Raw genomic sequence first — 15,767 nt, forward strand, 5'->3', positions numbered from 1 at the left:
TGATATGACACAATATTATATAATATAATACAATATAACACGATGTACAATATAAAATAATATAATTTGATAAAATATAATATAATATAATATAATATAATATAATATAATATAATATAATATAATATAATAATATAAGATGATATAATATAAAACTTTTGGCTTTGCAACATTTGTCATCACCATGCCTATGTACCAATTTATAGTTTACCACATTTCCTCTCTGACTTTCATTTACCCTGTGAACCCAATGTTGACAAAATTTGATAAGATCAAGTCAGATTTAACGTACCATACAGGATTTGGTCTTTGATGCACTAGCAAGCACAAAAAATAAATAAATAAATAAATAAAAATAAAATATCAGAAATTGACTTTAACCTTTAACCTTTTATCAAGTACTGTAAAATGGAAATAGGTGGTGTGGAAATTTTCTTGCATTTCACGCAACCACAAGCTAGTACAAAAATAAAACCAGAGAAAAATTGTTGCATGCCATGTATGTTCCACTATTTAATGTCCTGCTTCCGCAGAACTACATACATGTGATATTCATCTTATCTCGCTCAGAGCGAAAAAAAATTACTCTTAAAATATCCACTTTCACAGAAGTCTAGGGGCCCATAACATAGAAACACCGGTAATTAGCAAAACAAAACAAAAATTCATCTTGAAGGGGTTTTACTTTCACACAATTCTTTTCTCCAAATCATTTTGTAAATTACTCTGTTTACCTGATTTTGAGTTGAAGAGCTTTAATTGAACAGAAAAGACAAAACAGCTACAGATTTGCAAACTCTTCATTTATTTTTTCTATCACTTTCATGTTTACCTAATGTATTACACCAGGTACAACTTTTGATATCGTCGGGTGAAAATGATTATAAGGGCTTAAAGATGATATAAAGTTTTGGTACCTCAAAAGTTTCCCTGAGTTTCCTTGTCTTAGTTTGTGTTTCAGGTTAAAGTACCTTTCATATAACTAACACGTACAATACGTGTATATTGATTGTCATGGTACCACGTCGAGTCAAACTAACGGCTCGTTCGAATTTTTCAGAGCCCGCTCTGCTCTGGTACGAAACCATTATTGCATGATTACTAAGACATGAGAGCACTTTGGGGCGAGTAAGTCTCACAGTGTTAGTTATATGAAAGGTACTTTAACCTGAAACACAAACTAAGACAAGGAAACTCAGGGAAACTTTTGAGGTACCAAAACTTTATATTATCTTTAAAGGTGCCTCCAACACTGCAGCTTTGGTGGCGACTCAACACCCTCTTCATTCTCAACCGACGATATGAAAAGTTTCATCACAGCATGTGTTAACTCCCTTCTATTGAATTTGAGATATTTGCAATTAAACCTGCTAAAAACAAAGAAAATATTAAGAAAATGAAGGATATTCTAATCATACCTTCAGGAATGTGCCTTGTTATAAATGCAAAAAGCACTGAGGTACAACACTGTATCACTGGAAAGGTTTTATTTTGCTCTACCTGATGGTGGACTTACTTCAAAATGTTCTTAATCCATTATGCAATTAAACTCTTCATTAGTATCCATATACTTTGTACAGTATGCCCCCTCCCTCCCCCCCCCCCAAAAAAAAAAAAATACAATTGGACTTCCACATTGACAACTTTCAAAATGATTGAACAATCTGAATGCTACTTCATGGAATGAAACTATAGCTTCTTACCTACATTTTGCAGAAAATCCCATTCAATTTGGTTAAGTGGTCACAGAGAAATGTGGATCATTGTAAAGCATGTCATGGGTCTGTTTCTCCCAAGTTTCATCACTTGGATGCTCTAGGATGCTCAAACTTGGAGGGAAGGGATTCCTGACATGCTCTACAGAGATCCTCATTTCTCTTGGATCACTGAATCAAATTGGATGTTTGGTTATTTTTTTATGTTGGTAATAAGTTATCTTGAAATTGCATCTGGATTGATTTATTTTTTTTTTAAAGGTATCATTACGGAAAGCCTGACTGTATTTCTTTTTTTTTTTTTTGGGGGGGGGGGGGGACGTACAATATACAATATACACATTCACACACAAACTACAAGAACTATACTTTACATTTGCACATCAATGTAGGATTTGTGATGCATACTGAGTACTAAGTAATCTGGACCTTTGTAGGACAGAACAGGAAATCATGACAGATTACTTGCACAGCCACTCTCAAGTCTACACTGGTAGTTCTGCTGGACTTGCATACACGCACAACATTAATTATCCACAACACAAAGTCATGATTAAAAAGCAACTGATTACACGTTTTTCCCTTCCTGTTTCGTAGTTCCCACTCGACGAGACCGAGACATTTTAAGTGGTCTCGTTGGCCAGTGGGATTCCCAAAATCTGTTTTTGTTTCTTTTCACTGTACATGTTCTCAAATGCCTAGGAAACACAAACATGAAGTGTTTCGAATCTAAGGATGGCAGATGGCAGTTACTCCAGGGTCCTTATATTTCATTGTCTTCACTTCTGAGTTCCTAAAACCTACTACATGTAGTTTAGGATTCTAAAAGAAAAACAAATATTGACGAGCAATTCAACTTCTGCGCAGTCAATTTTGATGCCCTCACATTTCATGCAATCAATGCATGTTATGCCATAGAGATATGGCCCTTCATTCACATTTTTAGGAATTCACTGATCTTAACCAAGTACTGACCTTCACAGGACATATTTTCCATTTTACTTCTGTGCATTATACCAAATAACATTATCATTCAATTTATTCTACATGGAATTTATGGCAAGAGGATGGCATTTTAAAGGGATAATACAGTTTTGGTGGAGATGAGAATTGGGTTTTTAACTTTTTGCGAGATACCAAGAAAACACTTACGATGTAGTACAGAACATACCATTTTATGAGGAATTCAAAGTTTATTTGACGAAAATCGGGTTTGGAATGACTGAAACATAAAAAAACAAAGTAAAAGAAAGCAATGGTGATAAAGTATGGGTCCCACACTTTATTAGAATTGCTCTTTTTGATATCTCAGCCATTTCAAAACCAATTTTCATCAAATTAACATTGAATTCCTCATAGAATTACATGCTCTTTCACATTTTATAAGAGGTTTCTCATTATCTCACCAAAAATGTTAGAAACCTGAAATTTGGTCTCAAACATAACTGTGCAATCCCTTTAACTTTATTTTGGTCGCCTTTGACAGTTCAAGCCTATTTTTTTTTTCAAACAATTACTTGCTTTAATTCTATCTAATCCTAATCTAATCCTATCTCCTCACCAGATACTGTTACTAGACATTTCTAAAAATGGCATTTTAACCATCAGAAGTTCACTTTTGACCTTGTCAAAAGTAGAGAATTTTGATCTTGACCTTTGAACTCTCATCACGGTCACATTTATGCAATTAATTGTCCATTTTCGTCTACCTTGTCTACTAAAGTACATCACTCTACTGGAAGGAGCTCTGGTCGGAAATTACATTCTTTTTCCTTTTGTTTTGTTTTTTCAAAAGTACCTTGACCTATGACATGAACTTTAACCTTTCGAGAGGTGGGATATTTAAAAAAAACAAAAGAAAACCAACAACAAATGAATGGAATCATTTAGGTCTATGATTTTTGTGAGTTGGAAAAAGGGTAATTTAAGCCCTGTTTATACTGCAGTCTTCCTGTGTTTACTCTGTGTTCCTCCCACACAATCATTCAGCATGGACACGGGATAACATTCCTTATCAAAACACGAGGTAAGGTGCAAGGTATGATTTATACAATAATATTATGTAAATGAACGTCTTGTGTCTGAGAGCGAAATGTATCCATACATATAAGGAAGCTACCCAATACGTCACTATATATTTCTATGGTCATGAACCCACTCCCCTTTGGATTTCGCTAAGGATATACAATAGTACATCACTTCACTACTGCATGCTTGGACTACTGCCAATTTCAAAATGGATTTTCAGTTGACTCATAATGAGTACCGCCCTGTACTGCTGCAGAGCCTTGTAAAAGTAAACAAGGTACATACTGTACGAGCTGAAATTTTCGCGGTGGTTTTATTTTCGCAAATTTCGCGAATCGCCTTTGAACCGCGAAAATAACAACGCGCGAAAATAACAACGCGCGAATAGCTAAGTTCAGTTAGACCCTCGCAACCGCGAAATTAACAACACGCGAAAATGTCCTCCATGTAGCAATTCGCGAAAATTTCAGCTCGTACAGTAGTATGCAATGATGTAACTGTTAGGAGGGTACGTTTTCTGGGGGGGGGGGGGGGGGGAGCCATCATATAAAACGTCAATATTCTGTTTGAGATTCATTTCTTATCACTTGCTCTAAAAGGGCTTTTTATACAGGAAGGATGTAATAATAATAATGCTAATAATAATAACAATAATAATAATAACAATAACAACAACAATAATAACAATAATGATAATAACAATGATAATATATTAATGCGCCGTATCTACCATTACTGATACTCTCGGCACATGAGAGCCTGTAAGATTCAACACATGCTGTTTACACATGAACAGCTAATAGTACAACCCTTCAAATCCAATCCACATCCAATATTACATAAAAATTAACCAAAACTACAATTGAACAAATACGATTTGAGGAGAATCTTAAAATGAGAGTATGAAGTTTCCTGACGTTGAGTGGGAGAGTAACTACGAAATCAACAAGAACATTTAGTACATGTGAGTAGTTGGGCATGCAGTCATTAGTGAGACTTCTGGTCTGCATGCTGCGACCGTTTACCTGACAGGAACTTGGCACAACATCACGAGGTTCTCCTCATGTTCATGCTTAACGGCTTACACCATGTAAAATGATTTGTACCCAGTGTTTGTACCTTGTTCGTCCCATCTTTAGTGCTTTATATCATGATCTTTCATTCTCACAGGGGAAGGGGGTTCAGTGCTCAGTGTACATGACAGGGAACATGATTGCTTATAATATAATCTGATGAAATTTACATTACAAGGCAAACACACAGGGATGTCTGGCCCGCACCTCACAATTTGTGATTATAGTGTTACTGTAAAAGTGGAAATTTTCGCAGTGTTGAAATTTTCGCGCATTTCACGCAATCAGAAACTAGCGCGAAAATAAAAGCACGCGAATATTTCTGCTTGCCATATGTTCCTGTAGTTGATGTCTCAATACCGCGGAATTAAAAACACGCGAAACTCTTCTTATCCGGCCGAGTGCGAAAAATTTGTCGCACGAAAATATCCACTTTTACAGTAAACAATTTCAATATAAGTTCATTGACCTTTTGACCTGGCATCTTCAAGTGTTGTACCTGTGGTGTGAGTTTTGTGGTCATAGCTCAAAGCTACAGCGAGTTATTGAATGCATACAATATATTGTGCTTATCAGGGACAGTTCATTGACATTTTGACCTTTGACCTTGTAAGAATTCACCAACATTCATACTAGCGTGACATCTTTAGGTGATGTACCAGTGGTGTGAATTTGGTGGTAATAACTCAAAGCTAAGGAAAGTTATCAAGAGTAAACCAAAATATCATGCATACAGTGCTTATCAGGTAAAGTTCATTGACCATTTGACCATTGAACTTGATGGACTTAACCCATATTCCAACTTGTCTGGCATCTTTGGGTTTTCTACCTCTGGTATGAGTTTGGTGGTCATAGTTCAAAGCTGTGGAAAGTCACTGAGAGTACACCACAATACAGTCAGTTCAGTGCCTTTCAGGACAAGTTCATTGACATGTTGACCTTTGACCTTGTCAGACTCCACCCATGTTCACACTTGACTGGCATTTATAGGTTATATACCTGTAGTGTGAGTTTGGTGGTCATAGCTTAAAAGGACTGTACAGTACTGGTTGAGGTGAGGATTCAGGTTTATAACATTCCTAAGTGAGATAACGAGAACCTTCTTATGAAATATGAAAGAGCATGTAATTTTAAGAAGGATTCAACATTTATTTGATGAAAATTGATTTTCAAATGGCTGAGATATCCAAAAAAGTGATGATAACAATAAAAGGCGACAGGCCGCGCTTTTTATCAGGATCCTTTTGTTTCACCTTGTTTTTGGATATCTCTGCCATTTCAAAACCGATTTTCATCAAATAAACTTTTGATTCCCCTTAGAATTGCATGCTCTTTGACATCTCATAGAGTGATTTCTGAATATCTCGCAAAATGTTAAAAGCTAAATCCTCACCTCAACCAGGACTGTACAGTCCCTTTAAGCTGTGGAAAGTTATAGAAAGTATACATAATTGTTGACAACAACGTCATCATCGATGACTGAAAAAAAATGTGCCTATGTCTCGCTTCCGCTACGCGGGTTAGACAATTACATCACACATACAAATATAGAAAATACATACAATATTTATGTATACATATAAGGTGCATAAATAATACACATATAGAATATCATCTCTATTTCGCCTGCTGAGAACCAGAAGGGCTTTATCGCAGTTTTGGAGGGTATTGAGTTACTGGTATCATTTTGTAGAGCTCAATCTCCTTTACATTATGGTGTCAATTTTAAATGATTTTTATTTTCAGTAAAATATAAAAAATTAAAACGACAAGGGTGCTATTTCATCCTATATTTGGAACAGTGCCTAAAAATCTACCCACTTTTGATTTAAAACAAACTTTATATTTCATGAAAAATGAGTGTTCCATTTTTATCTACGTTCAAATCTTGAAACGCATGAGCACCCTTCTGGTTGTCAGCTCGTGATTTGTGCTTACCTCCCCTCTCCTTCGATGCAAGTCTGTCAGCTCTTCGTGAATCTTCAGATATTTCTGTTCCAGTTTGTGGTAGTCTGCTGTACCCTTGCCCATGTTTCCACCGACCCCGGGGCTAAGAGGATTGCAAATATGGAACAAGAAAGTGTGATCGCTGGTAGTGCTAATTGTTGCGACATGTGAATGAAATTCAAAGATAAAAAGCCCACACTTTTTGTGAAAATTTCAGACAGGCAATAAGGAGGCATGAGAAATTATGTTATAAGTGGTTGCATAGTGATAATAAATTAATTTACCCAGATTAACATTCCTACATTTGTGCATACATCTTGAAGAGAAACTGCACTTAATGTTCTCAGTAACGGTGCTATATTTATGAAGTTGACCCAATCAACAGGAACAGTGCAAGTTCTATCACAATCAGACCTAAAAACGAGAAAGTTGTAAGATGTGGACATGTTCCTGTGTTTCGGCGAAACGGAAAACCTGGTGATAGTCACAAATGCAAATTCAATGAAGTGATTGTCATCATCTGATGGGTATTCTATCAGTTTGCACACAGATCTCTTCTCCCCTTCCCTTTTTTGAAAGGAATTCAAAATGGTGAAACTGCATCCATTACTGAGCAATTCTCAAGTTGTTATGATTTAACAATGCTGACTTTCCTAGAGGTGTTGAAGATGAGCGCTTAATGGCCAAAGAAATGACACGATCCTATGTCATGTACTCTCCCATGGGAAAATTGTGGGGTGATGACATCATAGCCCCATCTCAAGCTACTCTATTATGACGAATATTTTTCCAAATCTTCATTTTTGCAAATTTAAAAACACATGAAAATATTGACTGTGATGCCAACATGAATGTGACATGCACACATAGATTTCTCCATTCAGTACCATTCAGTACGGTAATCCGCAATCACGAATCGCTACAAAATTGGAAGCCCCAATACATGAAAAAACTCTCTAAGTAGAGCTGTATACTGTAAAACGAGGAATTTTCGCGAGCATTTTAATTTCGCGAATTTCGCTAGAGCCAAGATTTGCGAAAATAAAATTCATACAAAAGTTCTTGTCTACACTATATGCATTGAATGTTAGAGGCAACTCGCAAAAATTTCACGCCGCAAAAAAGGCCGTCGGCTTAAATTTGCAAAAAATTCATGCTGCGAAAACACCGGTATCATGTTTTTACACATACAGTGTATGGCATATTGGCATTTCCAAGTTAAAAAGGGTACATTTCAGGGATGAAAGGTTATTTTCTGTTTCGAATATGCATTAACCCCCAATACAATATGGCCTTTAAGAATACTTTATTGAGAGATTATAGCTTTGCAGAAATTGCTTCAAATGAGAAATATATTAGAATGTATGCCAAAATGAAAATTTTGGGGCAAATGCATGTTTAAAAAAAAGAAAAGCTGGACATCTACTAGTATGTATTGTAGGTCAAATAATAAATGCTCACTGAAAATTTGCTCTTTTTCAACTGAATGGCTTGATATTGATAAGAAAAGATAACAACAATCCTTAAATTCTATTCAACACTGTGTTTTAATACCATTTCTAGACTTAGTGATGAATGTACATTATGTGGACTGACAAAAATGTGACAAACAAAAGAACCTAGACACTTCAGGAAAGACACCAAAGAAGAACAGCACCCTCTAACCTTGGTGGGGGCTTGGCCTGGAGGTCCGCATTCTCCTGCTGTAGGCGCTCCACCTGCACTTGGAGCTGGAGATTCTGTGCCCGGGATGCCTCAATCTGATTGGCTAGCTTCACATCTGGAGCAGATATTATACAGACACAGACACTGAGATTAGTTAGGGTAATAACTTTGTTCTTCTGAAGATTTGTCATTCAGAAACACACAGATTCCCTACACCTAGATGTTTGTTTTAACTGAAAATCAAATAGGGTTCATTAATCCGAACATTTGTGGCATCATTCCGAAAAAAAAAAAAAATTCTTAATCCGAAAATGAAAAGATGGTGCGCACAAACAAACCTTAGGAATTAAAAACTTCATTTCGTTTATGGATTAATGACATTTTAAATTAGAAACCTTATTTCATTTTTGGATTACTGAACCTTATCTAATTTTTGGATCAACAAACCTTCAGAATACAGTGCCTTCAAAATAAAAAATCTCATTTCATTTTTGAATTAACAAACCTTTGGAATAAGTAAGCTTCTGACTGATAAAATGTAATCAATTAATTCAGGGGAGTGCAGCATCACAACCTCACAATACTATTAGGCCAAGTAAAAAAAGAAAGTAGTTTCTCGTCCGGGTTTTTTGAGCAAGGCGATGAGGGAGGTCCTTACTATTTGATATCTTACTATTTTTTCGAGGATTGTCAAAATGAAGGTAATATGTGTTTCTCGTCCGGTAATTCTGAGAAAGGTAACGAGAGAGGGCTTGACTATTTTCTATATCCAATTTATGAAATGAAAGATCACTCTGGTAGCTGTGTTATGAGAGACCAGGTCCCAAGTGTATATCTTGCCTGCACTCTGTGCATTTTCAAACAAATAGATATATGTACCATACTTGAAATGAAACTTCATGCATGCAGAAATACATTTGCTTTTTCTTTCCACTATAGACTGATGTCAAGGGAAAATGACCATCTTCATACTGGTATTTAGTGTTGTAATGGCATTTCTAATACCAGTGTACTTGCAATTCTGATGTATTGTGCTATTAATTGAAATAGGTATAAAACATGTCTGTCAACAAATGTACGACTGAAATAAATTCCATGATATTCGAAACACTGCTTTATTTGTCATTGGTGTTAGTGTGACTTCTTGTGTCCACACAGCTGGTATGTATCTGCATCTCTTCAGGGGTGTATCCAGGATTTTTTCTGGGGGGAGTCGTAATCAAAAATTTTGGACCTTTTTTGCGAGGGAGCGGAGCGACCGAGTGGGGGGAGGGTGTGGGAGGGGGGTGTCCCCCCTCACACGGTAGGGAGTTCTTGAATTTTATATCTTAAAATGGGGCCATTTGGTGCATACAAAAGTTACTCTTTCGGCATGGCAGTGCGGCTTAGAAATAAGGTATGGCATTAAAATTAAGTTACGAAATTTTCGAGGTTTTTGGCAATTTGCTGGAACACCACTTGGTCACATTTTTTTTTCCTGTTGTATATAGGGTAAAAAGCCCTCCCAAAACAAAAATGTCTTTTACAAAAAGTGGACCTTTTGAAATTTGGGGGGGGGGGGGGGGGAACGACCCTCCCGACCCCCCCCCCCCCCCTTGCATACACCCATGCTCTTCACAGTACAATAATTAGCACATTCAACTTGAAACTGGCTTGTACAATTGCAGATGGATGTCAAAATGATACTGATATGGCATTATAGCATTAAACATTTAAAGATGTTTATTCATGTTCTAAAAAGACATTTGATAATCACTCATCATTTGGATGATGAATGATTGTATACCACACTACAGGTGATACGACTCACAGCCGTGTCCGTGAATTTACATCGTAAAGAAAAGTATCCCGCAGAAATACGAGACAAACCAGAATCCGTGGAAAAGTTATTTATTTTGTAGATACACCCATTGTGACCGTGCACCTCAAAACAAACATAAAGTCGCATACACTGATTTTGCGTGAGGACTGAAAATAAGTGAAATGGGTCAACCTAGCCGAACTTGACTTTTTCATATTTTCTGAAAGAGCGGGTCTTCTTTTACATTATGCTAAAATTTGGTATCATACAATGGGCAGGAAAGTGTGTTTTTAGCAGTTTTTCTCGAACATTTTTGGTAGAATAGTGTGATTAGGTGTGTCTTTAGAATCCCTTTTTCATTTGTGAAAAATCTTGTCCACACTCTTCACTTTCAACTCTGATAACTTTTGAAAGGATAATGCTACTGCTTTGAAAGTTGGCATTGATTATGAACAGAATGTGTTAATGAGGCATGCTTAATTTCAATTAAATCTAATAATCCTTTCATTGTTCTTACTCTGGTGGTTTACTTCCTGTTTTTTGTCCCATTCATCGCACAGCCAGCACGGTTTGGTAAAGATTAAGCGCTTGAATAGACACTGTACTTCAGAGCCTCTTTTCTCAGTTCACACTTTTCCTGAGTTTGTGCTTTCTTTCCAATATTTAGATAGGTTAGGAGAGTCCATTTGATTTGAGTTATACATCATTTTAAAGCTTAAATTCTGCTCTTTCAGAATGTGGTCTTAACTAAAAATTCATGTCTGGCGACTTTTTGTTTGTTTTGAGGTGCAGAGTCACATATAATAATTCTACATTTGCTGGAAAAGCGTATTCATTTTCTCTTCAAAATAGAACAATACATCGCCGTCAGATGCAACGTTTAAAGAGCAGAGTGTACGGGCCTCCACACATTCGAATGAGTTCATGCGTGCGTGCAGACAGCTGACAGACCAGGGGATGGGGACCCTGACAGCTACAGACACGCGTACGCATACGCGGCCGGCACGGCCACTGCACTGGCACCGTATACCTTCCGACACTGCACACATATGCACATATTCGCAATGACATGAAAATGCATACAAACTCGATACAATCCTCACAAGCATTTGTACAGTACAATTCATCCGCTTAAAATATGAGAAACGCGGAAAAATACGAACAATGCGCGAAATATGCGTGGAATATCAGCCATTGTTCGCAAAAATGTTGCCGCTATCGCGTTCACAACGTACCGAGTGCGCTGTACATCACAGCCCAGCTCAGACCCGCGCGCCCATCCAACTACAGTTTGACTGCTTTTTGTGGGTCATTCCTTCTTGCCGAGCTCGCAGTGTGAAATGCATGCGTTACTAGTATTACATACGCACTACAGAAGCTACAGCTAGCTGTACTACAGCTAAGTAGAGGACGCAAGGTGTAATTAGAAATGAGACATCACGATTGGTAGGTAAATTGTCGATTTTTTTTTCGGCGGCCGAAAAATAGTAAATATCAAAAAGTCGATGCGGCAACTGAAAATCGATGCGGGCGGGGAGCGGGCTTGGACGAAAATTATGAATTTCTTGGCATTTTCAGCGCCATTTTGAAAATAGTAAATAGTAAAAAAATCGATGCGGCGGCCAAAATCAATGCGCGCGAGGACGAGAAACTGGTTTCTTTTTTTACTTGGCCTTAGAGCAGTGCTAAAACTGCTGCATCTGTGAGCACACTTCTAATTTCAGCTTGCAAGCTTGTTGTGCCGTACCTGGATTAAAGGCTTAAAATGCCTGACAAATCAAAAAGACAAACAAAAGGAGGCCAACGTGGACAGATTAAAGTGGTAGGAAGTCATAATGACATTGACAAGGAAATTAAATTACAATTAATCACAAGCATTCAAGTTCCCATGGACTGCATTTGGGAAGGGTGTAAATTATCTCATACATGCTCATTAGTCAGGAGCGCCACTGTTTGAAATAACATACCAAGGTATAAAATCCATCAGCTCTAAAGAGGAAAAGGCAATCACCATGTCTTGAGCTTGAGGGAACAGCAGGCTAACAAGATTCAGGACCAATTGTGTCGCTGTCAAAAACTTGATTATCATTCTATACTAGTCATAGATCAAGTCATACTACACATAATGTTTATAAAGTGACAGTAATGATGACACTAATGATATTGGTAAACATCCACACTGCATTAACTTGAGCAGCATCTTTAGGTGATGTACCAGGTAGATTTTCTACCAACAATGCAAATGGTGTGAATTTGGCAGTCTTTCTATTAAAGCAACCAACAACAGTCGCAGTCAACAGTAGAATCCAAATGTTTACTCTTGGAATTCCCAACGTAGACTTTCCATACACAGAGCTAGTGTCTAAAATAAACTGTATGCTGCGCTCTATTCAAGTTATTTAGGCAGCCATAAACATCAGTTTTTCAGCACCATCATTAACTCATCAACCAGAGAGCTTAGAGCAGTGCAGCGAATCCAGCGCCAGCGGACCAGTGTTCAGCGTAGCGCAGAGGGAGGAACGAGTTCAGACCGAGGCGAGGGTCTTGCGAAACTGCTTGCGACATAGCACATTGCACTGCCGCACCTCATAAGCACGCAGAAAAGACAGAATTCAGGAAAGAAGGGGTTAGAGAGAGGGAGATCTATAAGAATGACTTGTCTTATTTTTGCCCCTTAGGAGAAAATAAATTCACAAATTTCATGTCACAACCTTCACAGCTACTTACGACTTTCGAAGAGCGACTTAAATGGCGCACATTCGCGTGCATTTCGTTTACGAAGGCGCAAATGTATCGTCTTCCTCCAAGAATTAACATTGTCCATGGGAGCCGCCATCTTTCTCTAGAGAGGGAATTGTTTTGGTCTAGCGCCAGCTGTCGTTTCTCTTGCCTTGCCTGTGCATGCAATACGTGCAAAACATACTCAACGAGAGTTTTACAATCCGTACGCGTAGTGCTCTTGAGGCGACGTACATTGCCGAAAATAGAACCAAAGAGCAAGCTAGGGATGTGAGTCATAGGCAGGCTTTTTGTTTTCTTCTGACTAAAGTTGGTATTTTTCCATGTTACGGGCATGAAACATGACGCTTAGCACAGTGAGATTATGAAGACATTCCCACAGAAACACGCAAGAAGTGATCTCGACCAGTCACTGATCTCCCCAGCCAGATCTACAAACACTACTAGTATTAAGAAGTAGAATCTTGCATTCATGAAAATAGAATAAAATAAACAAATGAATAAATAGAATGGTCCTTCGTCTCAAAACAAGACACATCACGACCGTCTCATAGGGCTGAAGTTTTTTTCTGTTTTTTTTTTCAAAAATTGTTTTTTAAAACTACTGAAATTTTTTGTCATTCTCCGTTCCTTTTTATGTTGGTCTTCCATTTTCCACCTTACAAGTGTGAGAGGCCGTTCGACCAAAAAAAAAAGAAAAAAGAATTGCTCCGTTCTTAGCTGCATTTCGTCAGTAAAATCCTTGTGAATTCCTTATTTCAAAGTTTATTCAACTTATTCAATTTGATTTTTCATTTCCATTAAATAAACAGGCAGGCAACATATTAGTAATAATATTTCAAAAACTTAAATCAACAAAATACGTGTGATCATGAGCAACAACATAATTGCATTTTTAAAGATGAGTGTATAGTACAAGGATGTGAATGGAAATGGAGAGTCCAACTAAAAAGCAAAGATTATACGGTATATGGGACCCTCAGAATGGGACCCTTTTGAAGTATGCCAGTAAAAAAGATATGATGATAATTACAATAAATGATAATCATCCTTTTTAGCGATGTTCCACTATAACATATAGTTTTGTTACATTCCTGTTGCAGCCACCGCGAGCAATTTGTGCAGAAAATGTGTAGGGGCCTATCTGTAAAATCAAAATTGATGACAATTAAAACCCTTTCTCAGTGGGTTGTTACAATCTCTCCCAATTTTAGTTACGTGAATATTGAAAAACTTTAATATTCCATAATCATCTTTTAATAGTAGGGTCCTATTTTGAGGAAACTTTTTATTTGCACACTGTTCATGAGTGCCTCACGTAACAGAATGCTCATCCTCAAAATAGGACCTTGCATGAGAAAATAATTTGATTATTATCTCTTAAAGCAAACTTGTGAATATGTGACATATTGTATACGTGAGCCGATTCTTTTATGTTTGTTTCTTTGTTTCTTTTTTTTACAGATAAAAGGCGTTATAGAGCTTGTGAATGCTGTTCTTCTTCTTCTCCTTCATTATATACATCATACATGCATTACATACATACTCCACAGTGTGAATCCGAATATTATGAAGAGTTTTATCGCAAAACGAACTAATTCCATATTTCTTGTGATAATTGAGATATTTGCGATTATAGCTGCTAAAATTAAATTACAACGTAATTAGAAAATACAGGATATTTTTAACCATCTAAACATTATGCCTCGTGATTTAATGAGTGTTGGACTTTGAGCGCATTCGCGATTTACCTATAATACGACCGTGTCCGACGACTCATGGGCCTTTTTGCCTAAGTCGGACTCATCAATTACGGGCCTTATTTGCCTATAGTGCCAAGCTCGTGGGCTGTATGACTCGTGGGTGTCGGGCTCCTGATGACTGTCAGTGATAGCGTAATAATTGGGCGAAAAAAAGGGGGGACATTAGTCCTTGCTTGGCCCCTTTGAACAAATTCTCAATGATCCATGAATATTGATATAGCGCCCTAAAATTTTTGTTTTCAAGATGTTCTGTATAATGATCTAGCGATATGTTTTTTTAACTTAGATGCGATTTACCTATCGGTCGAAGATTTTTTTTTCTTTATCCTCCTTCGAGGGACTTTATTTCTTTTCAGATAATATCTAAAAAAGTTCACAAAACAAAACATACAGAGAGCAAGATGTAGGAACATAGAAAGTAAGGGTACGAATAATATTGATTGTCAGAATCATATCATCACATGAATTTCGATTCCTCTGGTGAAAGTTTACTTGAAATATATCCCAGATACTTCATGAGTGTGATATTACCTCATCATATTAATTTCTGCATCCACAGTTAATCAAATGTCATTTTCATGATTCAACTTCTGCTCTAATTCATAAATTTGCTTTTTTTATGGAATCAAGTAGCTTTTTTAACCAACAATTTCACATTCATAATGAGCTCTGTTCTTAAAAAAAAAAAAAAAAAAAATCTGTCAATAATGTGTATGATATTATATGCATTCGTTGCTTTTGTTGTAGTGTAGATGGCGCCCGTGTGGCAGCATGCATCGGCATCACCCTCCACTTTCATTACTCCAGTCATCTTCACTGGAAGGTATTGGATGATATTTTCTGTCCTGTGTGGTACCCTGAGGAGTACAGAACCTCTCTAACACCGAAAAGATCTTTGATGTGATGTCATTTTCTTGTTTCTTGTACTTGGGAAATCAGCTTCCAGTTACCTGATACTGACTGAAGTCATCAGTCCCATACACAAGGTTTGCTGAGATGAATTTAGCTTTGGGACTTGCTGCTGGCAACACATGAA

At 37.1% G+C, this 15,767-nt stretch overlaps 1 protein-coding gene across 1 annotated transcript in view; it reads right to left on the reverse strand.

The window, feature by feature from the left end:
- The window catches only part of LOC139708815 (autophagy-related protein 16-1-like), a gene marked incomplete at its 3' end in the record, with an annotated part of 31,119 nt that extends 18,048 nt beyond the window's left edge, over positions 1-13,071 (reverse strand). Inside the window, exons 1-3 of the mRNA XM_071620769.1 lie at positions 12,957-13,071; positions 8,429-8,543; positions 6,755-6,866 (exon numbers count right to left, since the gene is read on the reverse strand). Of these exons, the coding sequence (XP_071476870.1) occupies positions 6,755-6,866; positions 8,429-8,543; positions 12,957-13,065 (336 nt within the window). The remainder of the gene's footprint in view (positions 1-6,754; positions 6,867-8,428; positions 8,544-12,956) is intronic.
- Positions 13,072-15,767: the final 2,696 nt, after the last annotated feature.

The sequence above is a fragment of the Diadema antillarum genome, unplaced genomic scaffold (genome assembly GCF_040938485.1).
Source record: "Diadema antillarum isolate AM-2024a unplaced genomic scaffold, OU_Dant_1.0 seq00001375_RagTag, whole genome shotgun sequence".
Taxonomy (NCBI): domain Eukaryota; kingdom Metazoa; phylum Echinodermata; class Echinoidea; order Diadematoida; family Diadematidae; genus Diadema; species Diadema antillarum.